The sequence below is a fragment of the Jaminaea rosea genome, assembly GCF_003144245.1.
Source record: "Jaminaea rosea strain MCA 5214 unplaced genomic scaffold BDZ90scaffold_10, whole genome shotgun sequence".
Classification (NCBI taxonomy): Eukaryota; Fungi; Basidiomycota; class Exobasidiomycetes; order Microstromatales; genus Jaminaea; species Jaminaea rosea.
This window is the reverse complement of record NW_020289984.1, coordinates 293,114-312,520: the sequence shown is the minus strand read 5'-3', so window position 1 is coordinate 312,520 and position 19,407 is coordinate 293,114. Positions and strand designations below refer to the sequence as shown.

Genomic DNA, 19,407 nt, shown 5'->3' with positions numbered 1-19,407 from the left:
GACGACGACGACGAGGACCGTGGCAACGTAGTGTGGGATGATGCTGCACGACTGGCCTCGATGGGCGTCTTGAGAGTAGACGGGCTTTTGTGGCGATAGATTGACCCTCTTCTCGCAGCAATGTAATTGTATCTCGAACATCAATACGTTTGCACACAAAGCTATGATGAGAGACGCGGTCGCAGTGATCCCTGGTCATGCCCCACAGCGCCTTGAACCTCGTGGCGTTGCTCTTGCTCTCGCCTTGATAGGCATTTGTGTGCATCTTTTGCTCGTCGTCCGAAGAGCGGGCCATTGAGGCGTCCTCTCGAGCTGAGAATCCGACGCAGCCCCCTCGACGTGTGGTCCGTCGGTCATGTGGACGACGACTCAAGGCACGAGAGCAGTCAAAGCTGACTGCGAAACGGCCTCCACTGCCCGCGAAGAATCAATTGCACACGACAGAGTGCCTGGCAGCCTACTTGAAACCCCACATTTGAGCAGCCACTCGACTCCCGCCTATCTTCTCTCCCTTTCATTCACACCGAATTCACTCATCTACACAATATGGCACCTACCGCTGGCAAGACGATCACATGCAAGGCCGCTGTTGCCTGGGAGGCAGGCAAGCCACTCTCCCTCGAAGATGTAGAGGTGGCACCGCCCAAGGCCGGCGAGGTACGAGTCAAGGTAGAGTACACTGGTTTGTGCCATACCGACACCTACACCCTCTCTGGTAGCGACCCAGAGGGTGCCTTCCCCTCCATCTTGGGACACGAAGGTGCCGGTTACGTCGAGTCGGTTGGAGAGGGCGTCACCCACGTAAAGGAGGGCGACTCGGTGAGTAGCCGCCAACTGATAACGCTACACGAGCAAACATTGACCTTCCTCTCTCGCTGTGTTTGACGTAGGTCATTCTCCTCTACACTGCCGAGTGCAAAGAGTGCAAATTCTGCAAGTCGGGCAAGACGAACCTCTGCCAACGTGTACGGGCCACTCAGGGCCAGGGAGTCATGCCTGACGGCACAAAGCGCTTCACTTGCAAGGGCAAAGAGCTCAACCATTTCATGGGCACCTCTTGCTTCTCGCAGTACACCGTCGTTTCTCAATTCTCACTCGTAGCCGTCAACCAAGAGGCAAAGCAGGACAGGACCTGCTTGCTTGGCTGTGGTGTCACTACGGGCTACGGTGCAGCGACGCACACTGCCAACGTAGAGGAGGGAAGCACCGTCGCTGTTTTCGGTATCGGCTGTGTGGGTCTTGCCGTCATCGATGGAGCGGTAGCCAACAAGGCTGGCCGCATTATTGCCATCGATGTCAACCCGGAGAAGAAGGCGTGGGCCGAGAAGTTTGGCGCAACCGACTTCGTTCAGGCGGACAAGGTTGACGACATTGTCAAGCACCTCGTAGAGATGACCGACGGTGGACTCGACTACACCTTCGACTGCACAGGTAATGTCAAGGTCATGCGCTCAGCTCTCGAGGCGTGCCACAAGGGCTGGGGTGTCTCGACCGTCATTGGTGTCGCGGCTGCAGGCCAGGAGATTGCTACGCGCCCCTTCCAGCTCGTCACCGGTCGTAAGTGGCAGGGATCGGCATTCGGTGGTGTCAAGGGACGTACGGAGCTGCCCGGCTTGGTGGAGAAGTACCTCAAGGGCCAATTCAAGGTCGACGAGTACATCACGCACAGCCAGGACCTCGAGAACATCAACAAGGGTCTCGAAGAGATGAAGAAGGGAGGTTGCATTCGTTGCGTCATCAAGATGTGAGTGTGTGCGCGCGCACATCTTTCTTTCACTACGAAACGAAGTTCTGACTGATGAACTGACTTTCCACCTGCTTTGGCGCAGGCAATAAACAGGGACAACTCCTCGCCCGGGCGCATCTCACTGGCTAAGCTCTAGATCCGATTTGTGACGATCCTACTTCAGCGCAGCCCCCCATGTAGCGGCCGCTGTGCTAGAATGCAAAGCCAAAATCACCACATGAAGAGATTGAGATCTTGGGCAGCGTACCTGCCACGACGCCTGAGGCTGGTTTGCGCCCTACCCACGCCCTTCAGCTCGGGCCGATAGATTCTGCAATCTACTGCGCATGTTTTCAAAAAACATCCCTGCGGCATCTACGATTTCACTTGGTATACTCCTTCCTCCTCTCCAGCCTCCGGCCCTTCATGCTCCCTTACTGAATGCTCGCCTGACTCTCGTCGCCCTCCTCCCTCCTAACCCTCTCATCCATGATGCTCCCAACCTCAGTGACCCTACTCGAGCCTTCTGCGCCAAGCCCCGCAAGAACGTTGGGTCGCGTGTTCTGCAGATGCGTCATCAGTTGACGGAAATGGTCAAACACGGGCACGTCATCGAGCGGGCTCTCATACACGACGCCCTCCTCGTCCTCATCCTCATCGGCCTCCTCATCCGAGTCCGCATCGTACGACACGTCTGCGTACTCGTCACCGCCTGTTCCAGCCGAGGCGCCAGCAGCAGCAGCGGCCTTGGCGCGCAAACGGGCGCCTTCGCGTGCGAGAAGCTCGAGGTACTCGTTATCCTCGTCGTGCACGTCCGCATCATCGTCCCCATCGTTAATGACTTGGCTCGCAATGTCATCAGCTCCACCGTCGATGTCCTCCTCCTCAGCATCCTCGTCCTCATCGTCCACAAAGGCGTCTTCCAAAGCACGCTGGCGCTTGATCGCTTCCGGGATGCCTGCGAGATTGTCCAGCAAAGAGGTGAGGAGCTGTGTCTCGCCAGCCTTAATGGCCTGCGGTGCTTGCCCCTCGTCCAGGCCAAGAACGCTCATGAGCGCCAGTGCCACGACCTTCTTCTCGTGTACCTTGACTAGCTTGGGCACGACCTGGCCCAAGGCCAAGGTGAAGAAGTGTTGCGTCGCCCCGCTCGACTCGAGGCAGCGCAACGTCAGGCCTGCATCGTAGACGAGAGCGTCGAGGATGACGATGCAAGCCCACTTGCGCAGGTTGGCGGTTGCGCCTTGCGCCTTGCTCTCGTCCAGCAGTGGCAGGACCGTGGAGACGATCATGGGCACGTATTCGTCGATGCTACCCTTCAGCAGGAGCAGCACCACATCCGCCAGCCTGCAAGCAGAGAGGTGATCGCCCAGACCGAGCTGATCGGACTTCATCGCCTTCTCATAGATGCCGAGGAGCAACTTGCGGTAGTTCTCGTTGGACTTGAAGACGTCTGTGCCGTAAGACACGAGATTGTCAAACGTGCTGAGCATCTCAGCCAGGTAGTCGATCCCGGCTCCGTCAAGGAAGGATTTGGCCATGAGCTCAAAGATGCCCCACATGCCAGGCGAGACCTTCTTCTGATAGAAAGTGAGCACGTCCAGCAGGTCGAAGCAGTCATCGTAGAGCTCGATTGCCTCCTTCTCGATGGTGAAGGCCACGAGGGGCAGCACAGACCCTTCGAGTTGGGCGAGGATCTCCGGCTTCTCGTCACAGCTGGTGAGGACAGAGTAGATTGTCTGCAATGCGCTAATGGCAGCAAAGAGACGATCGCCCTCGCCATCGTTGATGTTGAACTCGTGCGTTCCGTCCTCTGCGATGTCCGCCGAAGCCATGTAAGTCTCCACGAGGCGCACATAGCTGTTCTTCATCTGCTCGACAAGCTCCACGCTGAAGGGCATGAGCTCCTCAGAGAAACGCTCCACCACCTTGCTCTTGGCTTCGGTGAGCAAGTCAAGCTCGAGCTCGTCGGACAGCTTGAGGAGCTCTTGCATGAGACGCGGGGCATTGGGAGCCATGGCTGCGTGGATCTCATCGTGCTCGCTGAGGACCGTGGAGGCCGCAGCGGCTTCGACCCGCACGGGCAGCTCCTCGTCCGTCACGCATTGCATGACTCCCATGAAAGCGGCTTGGAGGTTGGCAGAGTTGCGCCATGCCATCTTGCTGCCGAAGGCTGAGATGAGCTGGCAGGCACGGAAGCGGAGCACCCTGTCCTGAGAGGTGAGCTCTGGTACGACGTACTGGGAGAAGAAGCCCTCGAGACTGGTAGAGACTTTGGGATGGTGCAGCATCGTCAGGTCCATCGCTTTGCACATTGCAAGTGCGCCTGCCTTCTCTGCCGCGGATCGCGAGGCAGGGTAAGCTTGAACGACGGAGGTGACAAACTCCAGCTGAGGAAGGAATGCTGTCTTTGTGCGCTTGGAGGCCACGACGGTCAAAAAGCTCGAAGCGCTCGTTTCCGGCCCACCAATGTCGATCGGGTCGATGTTGAATCGCACGAACTCGACGGGATCCAGCTCCCAGAGCTCTTCGTCTGCCTGCCTCGTGCAGAGCCTCGGGAAGACGAACTGCTGCACCAGCGTATTGACGTGCGGCTTGAGAAGGGACCACGTGGATTTCGGCTTGACACACTCCTCGTAGAAGCGGAGGATGAGGTGCGTCTGCTTCTTTGAGAGCCAGACTTCGCCCTTGATCGAGGACTCGGTGAGGCGGAGGTAGGCGGAGAGGATCTCCGGTGCAAAGGTGGCGACAAAGCGCTCTGCAAAGGGCTTGTAGGACTGGAGGGTTGAGGGAAGCTGCGAGGGGTTACCGTACCGCGAGAAGAGCTTGTTGAGGGAGAAGCATGCCCACTTCTTGGCCTTGTACCAAGGGCAGATTTCACGGTCGTCCTCATCTGAGGGCAGCGAGGCAGACGAGACGGGACGCTGCGCAACGTCGAGGAGGAATTTACCCCAAGGAATGATGCTCTCGTTGCTCTGGTGGTGCGACGTCATCTGACTGTTGATGGAGCTCTTGTACACCTTCAGTATGATATAGATGAGCGCGCCCACATCCTGCGAGTCGACATCGGGGGACTGAAGGAGCTGCGTGCCCGTCGCAAGGATGGTAGGGAACGTCGAGGCGACGATTGGCTCCATGAGGTTAGCATCGTCAATCCAGCGGAAGGCGCGGACGATCTCAAGGAGAGCGCGAATACCGCCGTAGACTTCCTTGGGCGTCTGGCTCTTGACAAGGCGGCCGACATTGTCCATGAGGTCGGGCCACTTGGAAGGGAAGTCGGCTCGCACGAGGGTGTGGAAGGCAGATGCGACGTGTACCTGTACCTGGCCAGTGGTTGAAACGAGTGTGGGGAGTAGCAACGACTTGATAGGCTCGCGGTCTTGTTGAGGGACAGCGGCGGGGCCTTTGGACGACGAGGCATTGTTTCCCTCATCGTCCCACGATTTGCGCAGGCGATTCTTCAGGTAGCTGCCAAGAGGGAGCCGAAAACAAATAGCCAGGTCAGCATCGACGATGCTCTGTCATCCTCGCTATCCTCTTGCGCGCACTCACATCGCAGCCGCCTGCCTAATGGTACCATCTGCCTGCTCGCTCGCAACAATCTGAAGCACGCCAGGCAACATACCAGGCTGCGCCTCGGTAGCCCGGAGGTCGAGCTCGGCCCTCACCCTCGTGTTCGGGTCGGGGCTCAGCGTCGATTGGAAGATGGAATAGAGGGCATCCATCTCGGGCACGAAAGAGGTTGTGGAATTGAGAAGAGAAGGAGAATGTTCAAAATGCCCAACGCCCCTCGCCTGCTTTCTCGTTCCGCCTCGTCTTCGACCTCGAAAGAGCAACAGGACCGAACTGGACTTTCTTCGCGCCGATTTGTGATGCCCTCGACTTGCATGCAGGCATTGCGGAGCCACGCGACACACGTCGGCGCACACACGCTCGCTCGCTCGCTCTCGCTCACTCAGCAGCTCACTCATTACGGTCACATAGCGCACTACTAGACTAGCTCATGAATCACATGCCATTGATCTACCTCTTCCAACAATCAATCGCTTGAGCCTATCGACGATTCGCCCCTCTGACAAGCGCGGCACTCACCGCCAGACCAACGTCATCGCTGGGCTCGATAGCCTCGGGCGGGTAGAAGCGGAGCAGCTCCCTGAAGAGCTCAAGACGTTGCGCGTATAAGGCAGGGGCACGCTGCCCTGCCTCCAAGGGACGCAGCCGACTCAAGTCGGGATGACGACGAGCAGCATGTTGAGCTCGCGGAGGAAGAGTCTGAGAAATAGAGAGCATCTCGTCATCCATGTCGCCCGTGTCCGTGTCCATTGAGGGGAGGCCGTCCGAGGAGATAGGACTGTTGAGTGGGTCCGATGTGCTGCTAGAGCGGGTGACCGTTGCGTCGCCGTCATCTCCAAGGCTCGCCATGTTAGCATCCGTGCCGCCCTCGTTGTGCTGAAGTAGCCCAGCGACGAGCTTCCGGAAGGTCCTACTCTCGTGCGCCTTGTCATGGTCCACCACCTCAGCCACCTGCGTCTGCAAGTACATCAGCGCCTCCATCGCCGCCAGTCCATCGCCGCCTGCAGCCCTTGCTCCCAGAGCGGTCATCTCCTTGAACCTCTGCTGCCTCAAGGTGAACTTGGCCCGTCGTAGTGCCTCGCACACCCCAGGGCGGATAAGCTTGAGGGACCAGAGATCGTCCAAACGTGCAGGCATGGCGGATGGGTCGGCGGGATTGCCACCGAAGAGGAGGAAGGTCTCTGTTCGTGGATCGTACACCATCTCGGATGCGTACCGCGGGCGTGGCTCCGATGCTGCTAGGGCAGCGGCGGCTGCCGCTGTCGCCTTGGCTTTCTTGCGTGTCGCGCTGAGCAGACCTGGAGTAGCGGTCGAGTCGCCATCGGGGTCCTCGTCGTCGTCGATCTCGCTGAGGTCCATCTCAACGTCTCCTCCGCTACTCGCTCCGCCTTGTGAGCCACCACCAGCAATCGCGCTACCCTGGCCCCTCCACACCACTCGCCACTCATCCTCCTCCATTCTATACTGCCAGAACGCGCTTTTGACTCTTTCATCGCTACATCTACTGCGCCTGACCAATCCGGAAAACAGGTAGATCTCTCTTTTCCCCGAGTCGATGGTGGCGCGCTGCGTAAAGCCTCCCTCAGGCCCTTTGCCCCCTTGGCTATAGTCGTGCGAGATCTCGCGGACCGCTTTAGTGGTCAAGTCGTACACGTGCATGTCTGCAAGGTACGTCTCTCCTCTCTGCCCGGCTAGAACCCACAATTGTCGCTTGACCGTGTCCAGCAACATGCTATGCCCCGCTCGACTCAGAATCTTGTCCCCGAGTCGCGTCTCGTCGTCGAAAACGAAATGCCACGTCCTCTGAATACAGTCCCACTTCCAGAGCCCGCTCAGCTCAAAGTGTGCAGGGTCCCAATGCGCGACTCGACCTCCAAAGACGTAGAGCATTTGAGACTCGTCGTCCACTAGCATTTGATGGTCGAAGATGAGTTTAGGCCCGCAATCGGCAGCAGTGTCACGGGACAGTAGATCCCAGCGCTCTGAGCGGGTGGAGAAGCGGTAGAAGTCGGATTGATAGGTCGGATAGGGAGACGTGTTGCGTGGGGAGGTGTTGCTCGTTGTCGCGGAGGGTTGGAGGGAAGTCGGGCGCGGAGACGAGGAAGGAGGAGCTGCTGCTGCGGGTGGGTGTGTTGGATTCGGTGAGGCGGAGTTGGAGCCATTGGGGTCGGGTGAGGAGCCAGGGACGGTGCCGCTGGTGCTGCTCGTGGCAGGAGCGTCTCGCCTGGTGTCGTATCGCCCTGCTCGCAGACGATGAGGGATGTTCGCATTGCCCGCCGATGATGACGACGACGATGACGCTGCTCCCGCTGTTGTCGGACCCGCTGTCGTCGAGCTGGAGCTCGTTGGCCCACCGGAATAGTCGACGTACCTGCCCAGGACATACAATAGACCACTCCTCGAACTCAACGCCATCTTGTGGCAGCTCCTTGGTCCTGGGCCCCCTTGCTCTCTCGTATCCGCACTGATCCTCCTCCAACGGCTCTCCGCCATATAGTAGATCCACAGATCACAGAGATCATTGGCCCCATCCCAGCCTCCAAAGAGGTACGCGGTGCCCCTCGCAGAATCTACGATTAGCTGATGCCCGCCACGAGGAGAGGGTATATCCCCATCGGCGTCTGTTGCGTTGATGCGCTGCCAGTGAGCGGAGTGAGCATGCTTCGAGACATGGCGTGCGAAGAGATTCAGGTTGGCTGAGGAGGCAGATTCCTGGCCGGCAGAGATGTCGAGGCAGCGTTCGGCGGCATCCCAGTCTCCCTTCATGATGGATTGGAAGAGTTGGGTCACGATGGGGTGCTCAAAGGGACGCTGCGTTGGACGCTGATGGTCCAAGCCCGACGAGGACGACGTCAGAGATGGAGTTGGCTCCCTCTGGTGCGCGTCCAGCGGAGGTGCGTCGAGCTTGCTACTCTTGAGCAATGCCTCAAAAGCGGCATGATGTCCCCTCGAGCGGAGATGCTTGAGCATGAGTCGCATCGTCGAACTCTCGCGATGCTCGTCGTACTCCAGCGAGGCGCGACTAACCAAAGCTTTGTCGCATACCCCCTTGAGGGCGATGTGCCATACGGAGAAGTTGTAGTTGGGGCTGTGCGCTGCTAGAGGGACGACTTTGATGTAGCGAATGGGCACAGGCTGCGAGTGTGAGGGGCCAGAAACTGTCAAACTCCGCTCCATCATTCAACTCGAAGCGTCAAGAATGCTCACCATCCCATCTGCATCACACCACTTGAGCGCAAACTCCTCGGGCTGCGCGTCATTCCTTAACCCCGCCCTCAGCAATCGCATCCACAGCCCCGAGTTAGGGTCGGGAGAAGGGCCGCCGTACACTTTGAAGTCGCGAAGGTTGCAAGGGTGAGCCTTGTGGAATTTGCCGAAGAGAATGGATTCTAGGGTAGATGAGCGAAGTCGGGGTCCAGTGAGCAGGTGAGATTCGGAGCAAGGACAGGCGAGGGCGGGACTCACTTGCTACTGCGAGCTGGGATAGCTTGAGGATAATGTACTGCTTCCCATTCCCCGCTCCCCCTGCTCCTCCACCTACCGTCGCAGCTGGGACATTTGCCGATCTACTGCTTCCCGCTGCCGCCGCCGCTGCTGCTCCGGCCACTCCTCCAGCAGAAGTCGTGGCAGAGGAAGAAGCGACTGCGGCTACGCTCGCCCCGGACCAGCGCGATGAGAGGTCGTGCGGCTTATCCGTGAGGATGTTGGAGGGTTCATAGGTACCTGAATAGGATGAGACGGCTGCGATGCTGTATGGTAGAGGGACAGATTTGCTGGCCGCGAAGGCGTCTAGCGTAGAAGGATTGGTGGTGCTCGTCGTGGGCGCAGGGCGACGCGTTGCAGATGATGGGGTGGAGGACATGGTGATGGACGGAGAGATAGGGAGACAGGGCAGTGGTGGTGGCGGTAACACCGTCAGCGCTGGACCTCTCGATGCTGGCTGGGGTGCAGGCAGAGGTCCGAGCGCGCCTCGATGTGCTCGGGCTGGTGGGTAACGAAGGCAAGAAAGGTGGAGCCGTCGGTCCGTCGATCAATCGCCTGCTCGACGCCGACGCATCCAGCCACGCTCATCTCAGACGACGAGACGCGACGCTCCGCTCGTCGACGCCAGATCTCGAAATGTGGACCCTGCTGCTGCGAGATCACCACGCGAGCGAGGGAGCAACCATCTTTGACAAACTTCATAGCCGTGACATCGGTGCAACCTGAACATGGACGACGACAAGGAGTGGGGCACCGCAGCGGCTCCAACACCAGCACAGCTAGATGACAAATTCATATCTGCAGTGCAAGCTTGGCTCTCAATACCGCCCTCCGAAGTTCAAGACTTACGGGCAAGCATGCTAGCTTCTCCTCTCAACTTTGTCGCAAAGTACATCAACAGCCTGCCATCACAGCTACTAGTACCCTTTGCTGAGGTCACCACAGCTCAGGAGAGAAGCCGAATCCCACTCGTGATGTACAGGCGGCAAAGCTGGGCACGCCGTGCAGACCGTCTCTCCGGCGACGGCGGCCAAGATGACATAGACGCCACAACAACTTTAGGCCTTGAGGCTAGCCGACGGAGATTGCCCGAACTCTGGTCTTCGATAGTAGGTAGCACCACACGGCCGCGATTGCGACACTTTCCTACACCATGCCGGCGCCCTGCTGCCCGTCAGCTCGACCCTCCCTTTCCCGATCACCCAGCGGCCGCCGTCCCCGGCTACAAGGCGGCTGCGGGCACGACCAGCTCAGTCCAGTATGGTCCAGCGCACGAGGGCGATCTCTTTTCTCACCCAAGGCTAGCTAGATTGATGGATGAGCAGGATGAGGAAGAGGACCAAGAAAGGCAGAGAGAAGAGCGCGATGGGCTACACGGAGCAGAGGTCGAGGAAGGGGAAGACGAGGAAGATGACGAGCAGATCGAGGAAGAGCTAATGCAAGTCTTTCAAAGGGCGGTCGTGGAGCGTTTCATCAAAGGCGACGTAAGTCAGTCGGGACGTCATCTGGGAAGGGGGATCAATCTGACCGCCTCAACCCCTTCATTCCCTTACTCATCCCAGCCAACCCTGCCATCCTCCTTGTATGCGCGCATCGACTTTGAGGACTCATCACCGCTTCATCAGGGAGAGAGACGGGAGACACAAGCCTCAGCATCGAGAGGCGAAGGCGAGGCTGGCGGTGTTGTCGAGCTCGCAAGGAGACAGGAGGAGATCCTCGACGAGGAGCGATATTTTGACGATGACGACGGCGATGACGACCACGATGACAGACATGCCAGTGATGCTAATGGAGGTGTAATGGACTACTAGATGTACAATATGAAGGTTCGCAGAAGGTTCGCAGGCGGCAAAGGGACGAGACAGGGAGGGAGGCCGTTGCTATGACTTGCCAGCCTGCTGCTCCTTGATCGCATCGACGACACCCTGGACTGAAGCCGATGACTGTACACCTCCTGAGACATCGTACCTCCTCGCAATGTTTGCCGCAAAGGGGTTCTCCTCACCCGCGAAGATCTTGAGCCTTGCCAGGCGACGATCCCGCAGCTTGTTCTTAGGGAGCATCCCTGAGACGGCTGAGCGGATGATCTGCGCGGGCGTGATGACAGGCACGGGTCAGCTTGTCCCTTCCTCTTTGCTCCCTCTCGCATACTCACCTCCTCCGGCTTCTTCTCCATCCTCTCCTGGTATCGCTCAACCTTCAAACCTCCCGGATACATGCTATGTCTGTAATACACCTTCTGCTCGGCCTTCTTGCCCGTTACGCCAACCTTCTCGGCATTTGTCACCACTACGTAGTCACCTGCTTGGTCGTTTGCGGGCGAGTAGATACCTCGGGGCTTGTGCTTGCCCATGAGGAGGGTGGCTATGCGAACTGAGAGTGGACCGAGGGTTTGGGAGGAGGCAGAGAGGTGGTGCCAATGGCGCTGAAAAGTAAGAGCCGGCTGTGGAGGGGGAGCGTGGTGAGGCAGATGTTAGCTTGAGATAGCAAGGAGGCGATCAAGAAGGCGATCTGGTGCTCACGTTTGACATGCTTGGTGATGAAGTGTTGAGCAGGATACTAAAGTTGCAACACGAATGAATGCAGCAGCTGCTCCATCGTCCATCGACTGGCCCTGTCCGCTCCCCCGCCTGCTCGCTCGGACTCGGAAGCGCGCAAGTCAAGAAAAGCGGGCGGAGAGTCGTCGAGGGCGGGCTGAGAAGATGAGAGGTCGACGAGCCGACGACGACAAGCAGAGGGTTGCGACTCCTCCTCCTCACTCTCTATACGCATACACGCTGACAGAATGGCCTCGTCATCAAGCCGCACGGCCCTCACGAGGCTGGCAAGTACATCTACTAGCACTTCATCATCTGCTGCTCGCTATGCCTCGACCTCGGCAACGAAGGCAGCCCCCCCGGCATCGTCCCCCCCTCCTCCTGCCTCCCCATCATCCCTAGTCCCTCCGCGCAACATCCTCCACCCCAGCCCATCAACATCAAACTCCACTGCCTCCTCTGCTCACTCTCCCCTCACCCATCTCACGGTAGGCCCCACCCAGCTCAATCGATACGAAGAGCACTATCGTCGTACCCTCGCCCCCTCGCTCCTCTACATGACGCACGACCCCGAATGGTCCAAGCTCACTGCCAGCGAAAAGCTCGCCGCAGCCCCAACGTCCGACTCTGTTCGTAGGTGGGACCCCAGCAATCCGTACGCAAAGAATCGTCCCGCTCGCCCGCCGAGGGGAGCGAGGACGTTGCAGCCAGGCCCGGTGAAACCCAATTTCGAGGACCCGACCAAAGACCTCGTCGCTCTGGACAGGGTGGTATTGACCGCCTTCTGCGAAGATGCCATCAGCAGCAAACATGCCCTCCTTCCTCTCGTGGCGCAATTCCGTGCCATTACAGGACTCACGCCCAGGGGATCATGGGCAGACCCTGCCTCTGGTTTGGACCACAAGGATGCGACTACCACGCACCTCAACAAAGCGCAGGGTCACATCTCGATCCTCCGTGCCAAATCAGGCGTGGCTTCATTCAAGATTCGCCCCGGTATGCCCGTCGGTGTACAGGCGGTCCTCCCTCGGCCTGTCGCAATGGACTTCCTAGACGTCCTCGTCACCTTCGTCCTGCCGAGGATGAGGACATTCCAGGGCTTCCTCCTTCCGCCCTCCAGCCAGCCAGAGGGAAGCCCGGCAGCCATGAGCGGAGTGGTCAGCTTGGGAATGAGACCAGAGGCAATGGGCTACTTCCCGCAGACGGAGGTGAATTGGGATGCGTATAGCAACAGGGGGATTGGGTTCCAGATCGATTGCATCACCAACCAGCGAGGGCCTAGGGCCACGCTTCGGGCAAGGCAGCTTCTGAGTGGGTTGGGAGTACCCTTCGTCAGGAGAGGTGACGTGCGCTAAGAGAAAGCGCGCTGTATATCGGCGCCTAGCAATGGCATTCATGATGACGCAGACGATATGCGAGGCTGACGCTCAAGACGCTGAGTGCGAATTTCGTGGCATTTCGAGTCGAGAAAGAAGATCGTAAGTGGTCGTCATGATCATGAGTTCAAAGACAAGAGATTTTTGGGCCTTTGCAAACGTGTTGGCCCAGAGGGAATGGAATGGGTGTTGAGTGAAGCAGTGTCGCAGAGAGGGCCGCCAGGAGATGAGCGAAGGCGCATGATTACCTCGAGCGGCGAGATTTGGGTCGCCGCCGCAGTAGCGCCTCTGGCTTGAGGGGTATGGGTGACGCAGGGCGGGGAGCAAGAAAATGACTTGCAGGAGCGGAGCTAAGAGTTTCGGCGAGATGGATGTGGGGAATGAGGCCTATCGTTGTCGCCTTGACTTCAGATCGAGAGAAGGTCGACCGTGGTATTGCGAGGGCAGCGTCGCCTGCCATCCTCTCTGGCGACGACTCCTCAGAAGCGGTATCGCACCGAAGTGTTGTAGTCAGCGAACGGCGCATCCGGATTGACCGCGCCGTTGGTCATTTGCTCAACGTGCGAGTGAACGTGACGGATCTGTTTGTCGCCTGCAGTGACCCCGACATTGCCATGGTCATGAGGAGCCTCGCTGCCGCCGACGTGAGGGAAGCTGAGCAAGCGATGAGACGGGTAGCCCTCCTCCTCGCCCAGTTTGGGAGCATCGAACGAGATGGTCGTATCCACCTGTGGTGAAGCTCCTCCGACAGCCGCGCTCGCCCCAGTGGCAGTCGAGAGGGTCGTGTCCCGGCGTGTTGCATGCTCGCGAGGGTTGGTCATCTCGCAAGTCAGAGCAGTCCCATACGAGACCTGCTGCCCGACCCCACTGCGGGCGCAGGTGCATACGCTAGCATTAGAGTGGCTGGACATGGCTCTCTTGCGCCCTCCTGAATTGCCGGCAGGCTCGCTGCCTTGAGCACTGTGGACGCTCACGGGCTTCATGGCATAGGCATCATCGCAGTTAGCAGCGGTGGCGCCTGAAATGGGCATCTGTCTGTGGCTCTGTTGATAGTCGAGCCCAGCACGAATGGCCTTGACGGAGAGACCGCCACCTGACTTGGGTGGACGAGGGGAACTGCTGCTGCCACCACCGTCTCCCAGCGAGGCGGGAGGTGAAGTGTGGAAAGAGGACGGCTCAGTGCCGTAAAAGAGACGTGGCGTAAAGGCCGTGCTGGTGGCTGGTAAGGTAGAGCTGACCTCGTAGCCGTATACCTGAGTTCTGCCGTTGCTGTTGTGCGCGCAACCACTGTGGGGTGTCGAAGGGCCATGAGAGATGGACGAATCTTGCTGATATGCCCACGGATGAGGTGCAGGATGCTGGAGGTCCGTGATCTCCTTGGTCACGCCGGCTTGAATCTGGCTCATGGTTGTGTCGCGATCAACAATGGACTCTGAGTGCAGGGCGTCGAAGCGGATTCCCTCAAGCGGCTGGCGTATCTCAGCTTGATCGAGAGATGAAAAGGTCGACTGCTGCGGCTTGGAGCTCGTGCCAGACTTGACAGGCACGAAGCTCGACCCAGGCGTCTTGCCGCCGCTGTATCCCCCTCCTCCGATGCCGCCGCCGCCGCCACCGCCCCGGTATGCTGTTTGCTGTCCTGCCCTGTTGCTGTATCCATGCGCCTCATCCTGCTCTGAGATAAGCATCTGTAAGCAGACAATGATCTGCAGCGTCTCGGTGAGCCACATGAGGGGCGGTATGCTCGAGAAGCGAAAGCAGAGGACGAAGAATTGGATCAGGTTGATCGTGGAGACAATGGCGAGGTAGTGCAGATTGTTGATGAAGAGTAGTCGCCCAATGCGCTGCAGGCCGGTGGGGCCACGGACGAATTTGAGAAGGCGCCAAGAGGCAGCAATGACCATGACTGTGTCGAAGGCGGTGGAGTAGAGCATAAACCAGCTAGCATGGATTTGGTACCACTTGTGCGAGTGGTTCTTGTGCAGCATGGCATCAGACCAGCCGCAGTAGTTTTCTTGTTTAATGTCGTACTGCGAGGGCGCGCACAGAGGGGTGGGAATTGGCACGGTCAGTGCGGAAGCTGGTCTAGTGCTGTACGCTACCCACCTTGGCCTGGCCAATAGCAGCGAACAGGCTCATGGCGAGATGGACGATGAGGCCGCCGAGGAGTATGAGGCCCACGCGACGGTTGCGCTGGAAAATGACGTAGCAGCGCCTGGAAAGTGGGCGAGCAAGGTCTTAGGGTCAATGTGTGGGAACGTAATCCTGAGTGACAGGACAGCTTCTCACCAAGCCAAGCTGGTGCTGACGAGGACAGTACAGAGGGAAAGCCCGAGTTGAAGGATCCAACTGGCGGCGAGGCAGCTCTTGGCGGTGAGCCCTGGGGGTGGCAAGGACTGATGATGGTCAATTGCTGCACCTCCATAGATCACTGACCGTACACATCAACTCACAGGGGGTCCACTCTTGCAGCACGCTCATCACGGTCGCCAGGATGGCGATGTACTATCGCAAGCGAGGGGCAGGACGGTGCTCAGGTCGACATCAGGAGCGAGTCGTCGTACCCTTATCGTCTCTCTCCCACATACCTTGATAACAAAGAAGATGATCTCGACAATGTTGGGCCTTCCTCGACGATGGATGCGCATCATCATACGAATCTCACCGGGAATTGTCCTGATGCCTTCGAAGAACATCAGGATGACCTGCGTGGTAATCGGAAGTGCCCACAGGAGCTGCGCAGCGCGCCAGGCGGCGAAAAAGATCAAGTCAGCCATCGTTGAGCTTATCTTCACCGCCACGGCATCTGCTGCGCACACCCACCACAAAGGTAAAGTATTCCGGCGTCAGCGCTGGCTCTGGGAATGCCATGATGGGAAAGGGTGGTGAAGCGGTGCGTCGGGCGGTGCGTCAAGGGTGGTGGTGGTGATGTTGATGAAGGTGGGAGGTAGAGGAGGGAGGATCCGTGCGATGGGGCCCTGGATCGGTGGCCACCCTCCTGCCTTTGCTGCCGGCTGGACCCTTCCGCAGCCTTGCCTGCTTGCTGGCGGCTGTGTTCCTGGCTGTAATCTTGTGTGGTCGAGCGGTGTAGGAGCAATCAAGGCTTGCGGCGACCCTCGATCCGACCCTCGATCTTTGCAGTCGATTGCTCGCTCATCCATCACCCACGCCGAGCCGCGTCTCCCGCCGTCCGTGCACGGCGCAGCTTGCCCTCAAGGCGGGGAAGGGCGGCGGGGCGAGCGATGCGAGGAGGAGACGGCCGTACTGGCGATGTGCTGCTTCACTCGTGACCCGGGGCTGGCTACGGAGTGTTCCTCTAAGCAGTCGCAAATAGGCCTGTACGGCGCAAGTGCGCGGAAGAGCCTTTCTCCATATCACTCTGCGGCCGCAAACGAGCGCCGGCCGTCCTGCACTGCTCTACAGTGCGCCTCCACGCTCGCCGGTCGTCACGTAGCCTACAAAAAAGCAGGGCAGTCAGGCTCACCTCACTCGGTTCACTAAGAAGCCTCCCTTCCAGTCCTATCCCCTCGTCTTGCCAGATTTACCACTTCCAGCTATGCTCGCCCAGTTCAAGCCCTTGCTCGCTGCCGTGCTTCTTGGGGCAGTCGCAGTCGCCCTACCCTACACTCCTCCTCAGCTCTCCCACGGCGAAGACTTTGCCTCGCGCGACACCGGAGTGGATGCCTCTGCTCCCCGCGACACCCTGTCAGACCCCGGCTGCAAGGAACCTCCCTGTTTCAAGCGTCTTGACGGAGCCAAGGTCACTCACGTTCCGCGTCATGGCCTGTTCGCCCGCGCTCCCAGCGACGAGCACCCTGCAAAGCTTCACGGCTTGGCTGCCAGCGTCGCTCGTGGGCATCCCCATAAAGCCCTTGCTGATCCTGCATGTGACAAGCCGCCCTGTGTCAAGAAGGATCTGAATGAAGTCAATCCCATCCACGACGCTCGTGGGCATCCTCACAAGGCTCTTGCTGACCCTGCCTGCGACAAGCCGCCCTGTGTCAACAAGAATCCCACCGAAGTCAATCCCATCCACGTCATGAATGGCGTTTTGCACGAAGGAGAGAGGCCTACCACTTCTACTTTGGGCTCAGAGCATGATCACGGCCAGGGCGGTGGTGTCGACGTCAAGCGAGGCTTCGACAATCGCGGGCAAAAGGCTCCCGAGGTGCCGAAGTTCAATCCTGCTAAAGCTCCCTCAGTCCCTAAGTGTGAGCATCCTCCTTGTCCCAAGCCTCACTACGAAGGCAGCGAGGTCGCTCGTGACCAGGCTCAGGACCCAGGCGTAGATGGGAAGCTGCACGAACAGCGCAGCCCTGAAGTCAGCGAGCCACCTACTTTGACGCCCGCAGAGAGGGGTGATGATGGCTTCGGCCCCTCCCCATGGCCAGGCTTCAGTAGGGGCCGCACGGGCTTCCCAGGCTGCACGCACCCGCCTTGCAAGCGTCACCGTGGCGAGGACGAGAAGCGCGATGAGCAAGATCAGATGACCCGTGACTTCGAGATGCTTGGACAGACCACCGGCAATTTGCAGGGTCGATCTCCACGCATACCTTCTTGCCCCGAATGCCTGGAGGCTGGCTCGACTGAGGTTGAAGAGAAGAATGAGCGCGATGGGTAAGCATGCCCAGTCACCTTGGGTTTCGTTGCACGTGAGCTGACATTCAGATTCCCGTGCCATCGCTTCAACTTGCGCAGCGGGCACTCTGAGGATGGCGCATCCATCGCCGAGTTCCTCACTCGAGCCGAGGCCACCTCCCTCCTTCCCAACATCGCTCACAGCAAGCAGGTAGCCGCCGAGCTTGCCCAGTCCTACGAGAAGACTTTTGGCCGCACTCTCGCTACCAGCTTGGTCGGTGACGACAAGGCTGAGGTCAGAGGGGGAACCTTCGGTGGACCCATTGACCGCAAAAAGATCGGAGAGGAGCTTGCCCGCTCCTACGAGAAAGAATTTGGGCACAGTCCTGGAAAGCGCGACGGCAATGCACCTCAGGTCTAAGGCGTGTTGGAGATTGACCCGAGCCACAGCGTCTCGCCGCAATTGTTGATATTCGGTTCCCGTACACGATACTGAGCCAAACGCACGTAAATACAGCTCCCGCCTCCGTTGGCTCCCCCACTACTCACCCTATTCTATACACGAGAGCGTCGAAAGCCTCGCACCAATAGCGGCGTCAAAACCTCTTTAATGCTAATGATTAATGCCTAATTGTCAAGTCTGTATGCGCGCATGAGAGCATCGCCTCAAGCCCTCTTGCGGAAGAGGTAGTGACCCACGCCCCATTCTTCTCCCTTGTTCGTGGCTGCGGCGAGCAGTGAAAGAGATGGTGATCAGCTGCTGAGATATCTTCGCTCCTTGCCACTCCGAGCTCACCAAAGAATTCAGCGCACGCCAAGTAGAACACTCTGAAGCGATAGAACGTCTTCTCCCCCTCGATTGCTTCGCTCCCTTTCTTCACCGCGTCCTCCCTCAGCGCCTGAACCGCCTTTCCGCCCATGTTGTTCTTGTCCTGCTTCTTCAGCCAGTCCTCACAAGTCTGAGCGTAGTGCCTTCCGTTGACCCACCAGAGGCGTTCCAGCACCACATCTTGTTGGAAGTGCAGGAACAAGTCGTGACAAGGCATGGTACCGCCGCTGAAGAAGTTTTGAGCCATCCAGCCGTCATCTTGCTCGAAGTGATAGGGCATGGTGCGGTGGCAGAAGATGTGGATGAAGAGGAGAGAGGAGGAGTCCCGCAGCCAGGTAGAGACTTTGGAGAAGAGGAGGGAGTAGTTTTTCATCTGATCGGCAAGCGAGGTGACAGCAAAAGAAGATCAGCTCCCTATCAGGCTGTCTCCCTGTCGCCTCGCGTACTTACGTGCTCGAACATCTCGATGCTGAGGATGCGGTCGAAGCGCAAATTGGCAGGAAAGTCATACAGCTTGACGTCTCCGGTGAAGACCTCGAGGTTCTTGAGCCCCCTCTCCTTGGCCGTTTGGTCGATGTACAGCTTCTGCGTCTTGCTGTTCGATAATGCCTTCACTCTGCTCCCCGGGTACTTCTCAGCCAAGTAGAGGCACAGACTTCCCCATCCGCATCCCAGATCGAGGATGTCCTGCCCGTCGACCAGCTGCGCCTTCTCGCAATACGAGGCAAGCATGGCTTCCTCTGCCTCATCGAGGGTCTCCTTGCCCGTCTCGTAGAGGCAGCAAGAGTACTTTGCCCTCTTGCCTAAGCAGGAGAGCATGAAATCGGTGTCTACCTCATAGTGCTGCTTGTTGGCGGTGTCCGTCTCGATCGCGATCTCGTTTGTCTTGAGGCTCTCGATGTAGGCATTCTGAACGCGAAGGCAGCGAGAATCAGCTTGACGCCCTCCGTGATGGCCCAGCATCGTTGATGCGCACCTTCTTCTCGACGTCGCCGCCAAAGGTGCCCGTAGAGAGGCTCGCGATGCGCTGCTGGTTGAGGGCTCGAATGGCTCGGCGCTGAGAGGACAAAGACGACGGTCAGAGCGCGAAAGCATGGCTTTTCTGCCACGCGGCGCGGCTCACCAACGCAAAGTCCGGGATGATGCCTCGATCGAGGGCAGCGTATGCGTAGTCCATGGTCTGCTGCGAGTTCTCAGGGGGGTATCAATGCGAAGAAGTGACGAGGAGATGAGACGCGCAGCCCTTGCTCGTCGCTCGGGCCATCCATCACCTTAGTGACGGACGGCGCTTTCCGCTCGCTCCCCTATGGA

General features: G+C 58.7%; 9 protein-coding genes across 9 annotated transcripts; 4 read left to right on the top strand and 5 right to left on the bottom strand.

The window, feature by feature from the left end:
- Nucleotides 1-546: 546 nt before the first annotated feature.
- Nucleotides 547-1,748, top strand: BDZ90DRAFT_221922 (putative glutathione-dependent formaldehyde dehydrogenase; the record flags this gene model as incomplete). Its single annotated transcript, XM_025504505.1, has 2 exons — nucleotides 547-819; nucleotides 891-1,748. 2 exons carry the CDS (start codon nucleotides 547-549, stop codon nucleotides 1,746-1,748), a joined length of 1,131 nt encoding a protein of 376 aa, XP_025361116.1.
- Nucleotides 1,714-5,479, bottom strand: BDZ90DRAFT_233132 (ARM repeat-containing protein). Its single transcript, XM_025506526.1, has 2 exons — nucleotides 5,276-5,479; nucleotides 1,714-5,191 (listed from the first exon to the last, which is right to left on the bottom strand). The coding sequence occupies exons 1-2, from the start codon at nucleotides 5,446-5,448 to the stop codon at nucleotides 2,161-2,163; spliced, it is 3,204 nt and encodes a 1,067-aa protein (XP_025361115.1). The 5' UTR covers nucleotides 5,449-5,479; the 3' UTR covers nucleotides 1,714-2,160.
- Nucleotides 5,480-5,722: 243 nt separating this feature from the next.
- On the bottom strand, nucleotides 5,723-9,286 carry BDZ90DRAFT_233131 (hypothetical protein). The gene is made up of 3 exons (XM_025506525.1): nucleotides 8,762-9,286; nucleotides 8,504-8,685; nucleotides 5,723-8,431 (listed from the first exon to the last, which is right to left on the bottom strand). The coding sequence occupies exons 1-3, from the start codon at nucleotides 9,156-9,158 to the stop codon at nucleotides 5,777-5,779; spliced, it is 3,234 nt and encodes a 1,077-aa protein (XP_025361114.1). The 5' UTR covers nucleotides 9,159-9,286; the 3' UTR covers nucleotides 5,723-5,776.
- A 124-nt stretch (nucleotides 9,287-9,410) lies between these two features.
- On the top strand, nucleotides 9,411-10,728 carry BDZ90DRAFT_233130 (hypothetical protein). The gene is made up of 2 exons (XM_025506524.1): nucleotides 9,411-10,263; nucleotides 10,342-10,728. Exons 1-2 carry the CDS (start codon nucleotides 9,508-9,510, stop codon nucleotides 10,588-10,590), a joined length of 1,005 nt encoding a protein of 334 aa, XP_025361113.1. The 5' UTR covers nucleotides 9,411-9,507; the 3' UTR covers nucleotides 10,591-10,728.
- Nucleotides 10,625-11,360, bottom strand: BDZ90DRAFT_40137 (ribosomal protein L13). Its single transcript, XM_025509561.1, has 3 exons — nucleotides 11,302-11,360; nucleotides 10,935-11,222; nucleotides 10,625-10,866 (listed from the first exon to the last, which is right to left on the bottom strand). Exons 1-3 carry the CDS (start codon nucleotides 11,308-11,310, stop codon nucleotides 10,660-10,662), a joined length of 504 nt encoding a protein of 167 aa, XP_025361112.1. The 5' UTR covers nucleotides 11,311-11,360; the 3' UTR covers nucleotides 10,625-10,659.
- Nucleotides 11,361-11,548: 188 nt separating this feature from the next.
- On the top strand, nucleotides 11,549-12,827 carry BDZ90DRAFT_233128 (ribosomal protein L5). Its single transcript, XM_025506523.1, has one exon. The coding sequence runs from the start codon at nucleotides 11,565-11,567 to the stop codon at nucleotides 12,669-12,671; it is 1,107 nt and encodes a 368-aa protein (XP_025361111.1). The 5' UTR covers nucleotides 11,549-11,564; the 3' UTR covers nucleotides 12,672-12,827.
- Nucleotides 12,736-15,987, bottom strand: BDZ90DRAFT_40090 (hypothetical protein). The gene is made up of 6 exons (XM_025509560.1): nucleotides 15,513-15,987; nucleotides 15,278-15,424; nucleotides 15,143-15,194; nucleotides 14,979-15,069; nucleotides 14,796-14,904; nucleotides 12,736-14,719 (listed from the first exon to the last, which is right to left on the bottom strand). The coding sequence occupies exons 1-6, from the start codon at nucleotides 15,558-15,560 to the stop codon at nucleotides 13,172-13,174; spliced, it is 1,995 nt and encodes a 664-aa protein (XP_025361110.1). The 5' UTR covers nucleotides 15,561-15,987; the 3' UTR covers nucleotides 12,736-13,171.
- A 258-nt stretch (nucleotides 15,988-16,245) lies between these two features.
- Nucleotides 16,246-17,688, top strand: BDZ90DRAFT_275248 (hypothetical protein; the record flags this gene model as incomplete). Its single annotated transcript, XM_025508870.1, has 2 exons — nucleotides 16,246-17,306; nucleotides 17,388-17,688. 2 exons carry the CDS (start codon nucleotides 16,246-16,248, stop codon nucleotides 17,686-17,688), a joined length of 1,362 nt encoding a protein of 453 aa, XP_025361109.1.
- On the bottom strand, nucleotides 17,669-19,273 carry BDZ90DRAFT_253884 (S-adenosyl-L-methionine-dependent methyltransferase; the record flags this gene model as incomplete). The annotated part of the gene is made up of 5 exons (XM_025507806.1): nucleotides 17,669-17,992; nucleotides 18,064-18,469; nucleotides 18,547-19,005; nucleotides 19,073-19,153; nucleotides 19,220-19,273. 5 exons carry the CDS (start codon nucleotides 19,271-19,273, stop codon nucleotides 17,934-17,936), a joined length of 1,059 nt encoding a protein of 352 aa, XP_025361108.1. The 3' UTR covers nucleotides 17,669-17,933.
- Nucleotides 19,274-19,407: the final 134 nt, after the last annotated feature.

Excerpts from the sequence above, each read along its gene's own strand:
- BDZ90DRAFT_233132 (XM_025506526.1), bottom strand. The coding sequence starts at position 5,448 with ATGGATGCCCTCTATTCCATCTTCCAATCGACGCTGAGCCCCGACCCG. Across the intron at positions 5,192-5,275 it reads ATTAGGCAGGCGGCTGCGAT|CTACCTGAAGAATCGCCTGC; the intron begins GTGAGTGCGCGC and ends CCCTCTTGGCAG.
- BDZ90DRAFT_233128 (XM_025506523.1), top strand. The coding sequence starts at position 11,565 with ATGGCCTCGTCATCAAGCCGCACGGCCCTCACGAGGCTGGCAAGTACA.
- BDZ90DRAFT_233130 (XM_025506524.1), top strand. The coding sequence starts at position 9,508 with ATGGACGACGACAAGGAGTGGGGCACCGCAGCGGCTCCAACACCAGCA. Across the intron at positions 10,264-10,341 it reads AGCGTTTCATCAAAGGCGAC|CCAACCCTGCCATCCTCCTT; the intron begins GTAAGTCAGTCG and ends TACTCATCCCAG.
- BDZ90DRAFT_233131 (XM_025506525.1), bottom strand. The coding sequence starts at position 9,158 with ATGTCCTCCACCCCATCATCTGCAACGCGTCGCCCTGCGCCCACGACG. Across the intron at positions 8,686-8,761 it reads ATCCCAGCTCGCAGTAGCAA|AATCCATTCTCTTCGGCAAA; the intron begins GTGAGTCCCGCC and ends CATCTACCCTAG. Across the intron at positions 8,432-8,503 it reads GGTGTGATGCAGATGGGATG|CCTGTGCCCATTCGCTACAT; the intron begins GTGAGCATTCTT and ends TCACACTCGCAG.
- BDZ90DRAFT_40137 (XM_025509561.1), bottom strand. Across the intron at positions 10,867-10,934 it reads TGGAGAAGAAGCCGGAGGAG|ATCATCCGCTCAGCCGTCTC; the intron begins GTGAGTATGCGA and ends ACGCCCGCGCAG.
- BDZ90DRAFT_40090 (XM_025509560.1), bottom strand. The coding sequence starts at position 15,560 with ATGGCATTCCCAGAGCCAGCGCTGACGCCGGAATACTTTACCTTTGTG. Across the intron at positions 15,425-15,512 it reads CGGAATACTTTACCTTTGTG|CTCCTGTGGGCACTTCCGAT; the intron begins GTGGGTGTGCGC and ends CGCGCTGCGCAG. Across the intron at positions 14,720-14,795 it reads CTGCTATTGGCCAGGCCAAG|TACGACATTAAACAAGAAAA; the intron begins GTGGGTAGCGTA and ends GCGCCCTCGCAG.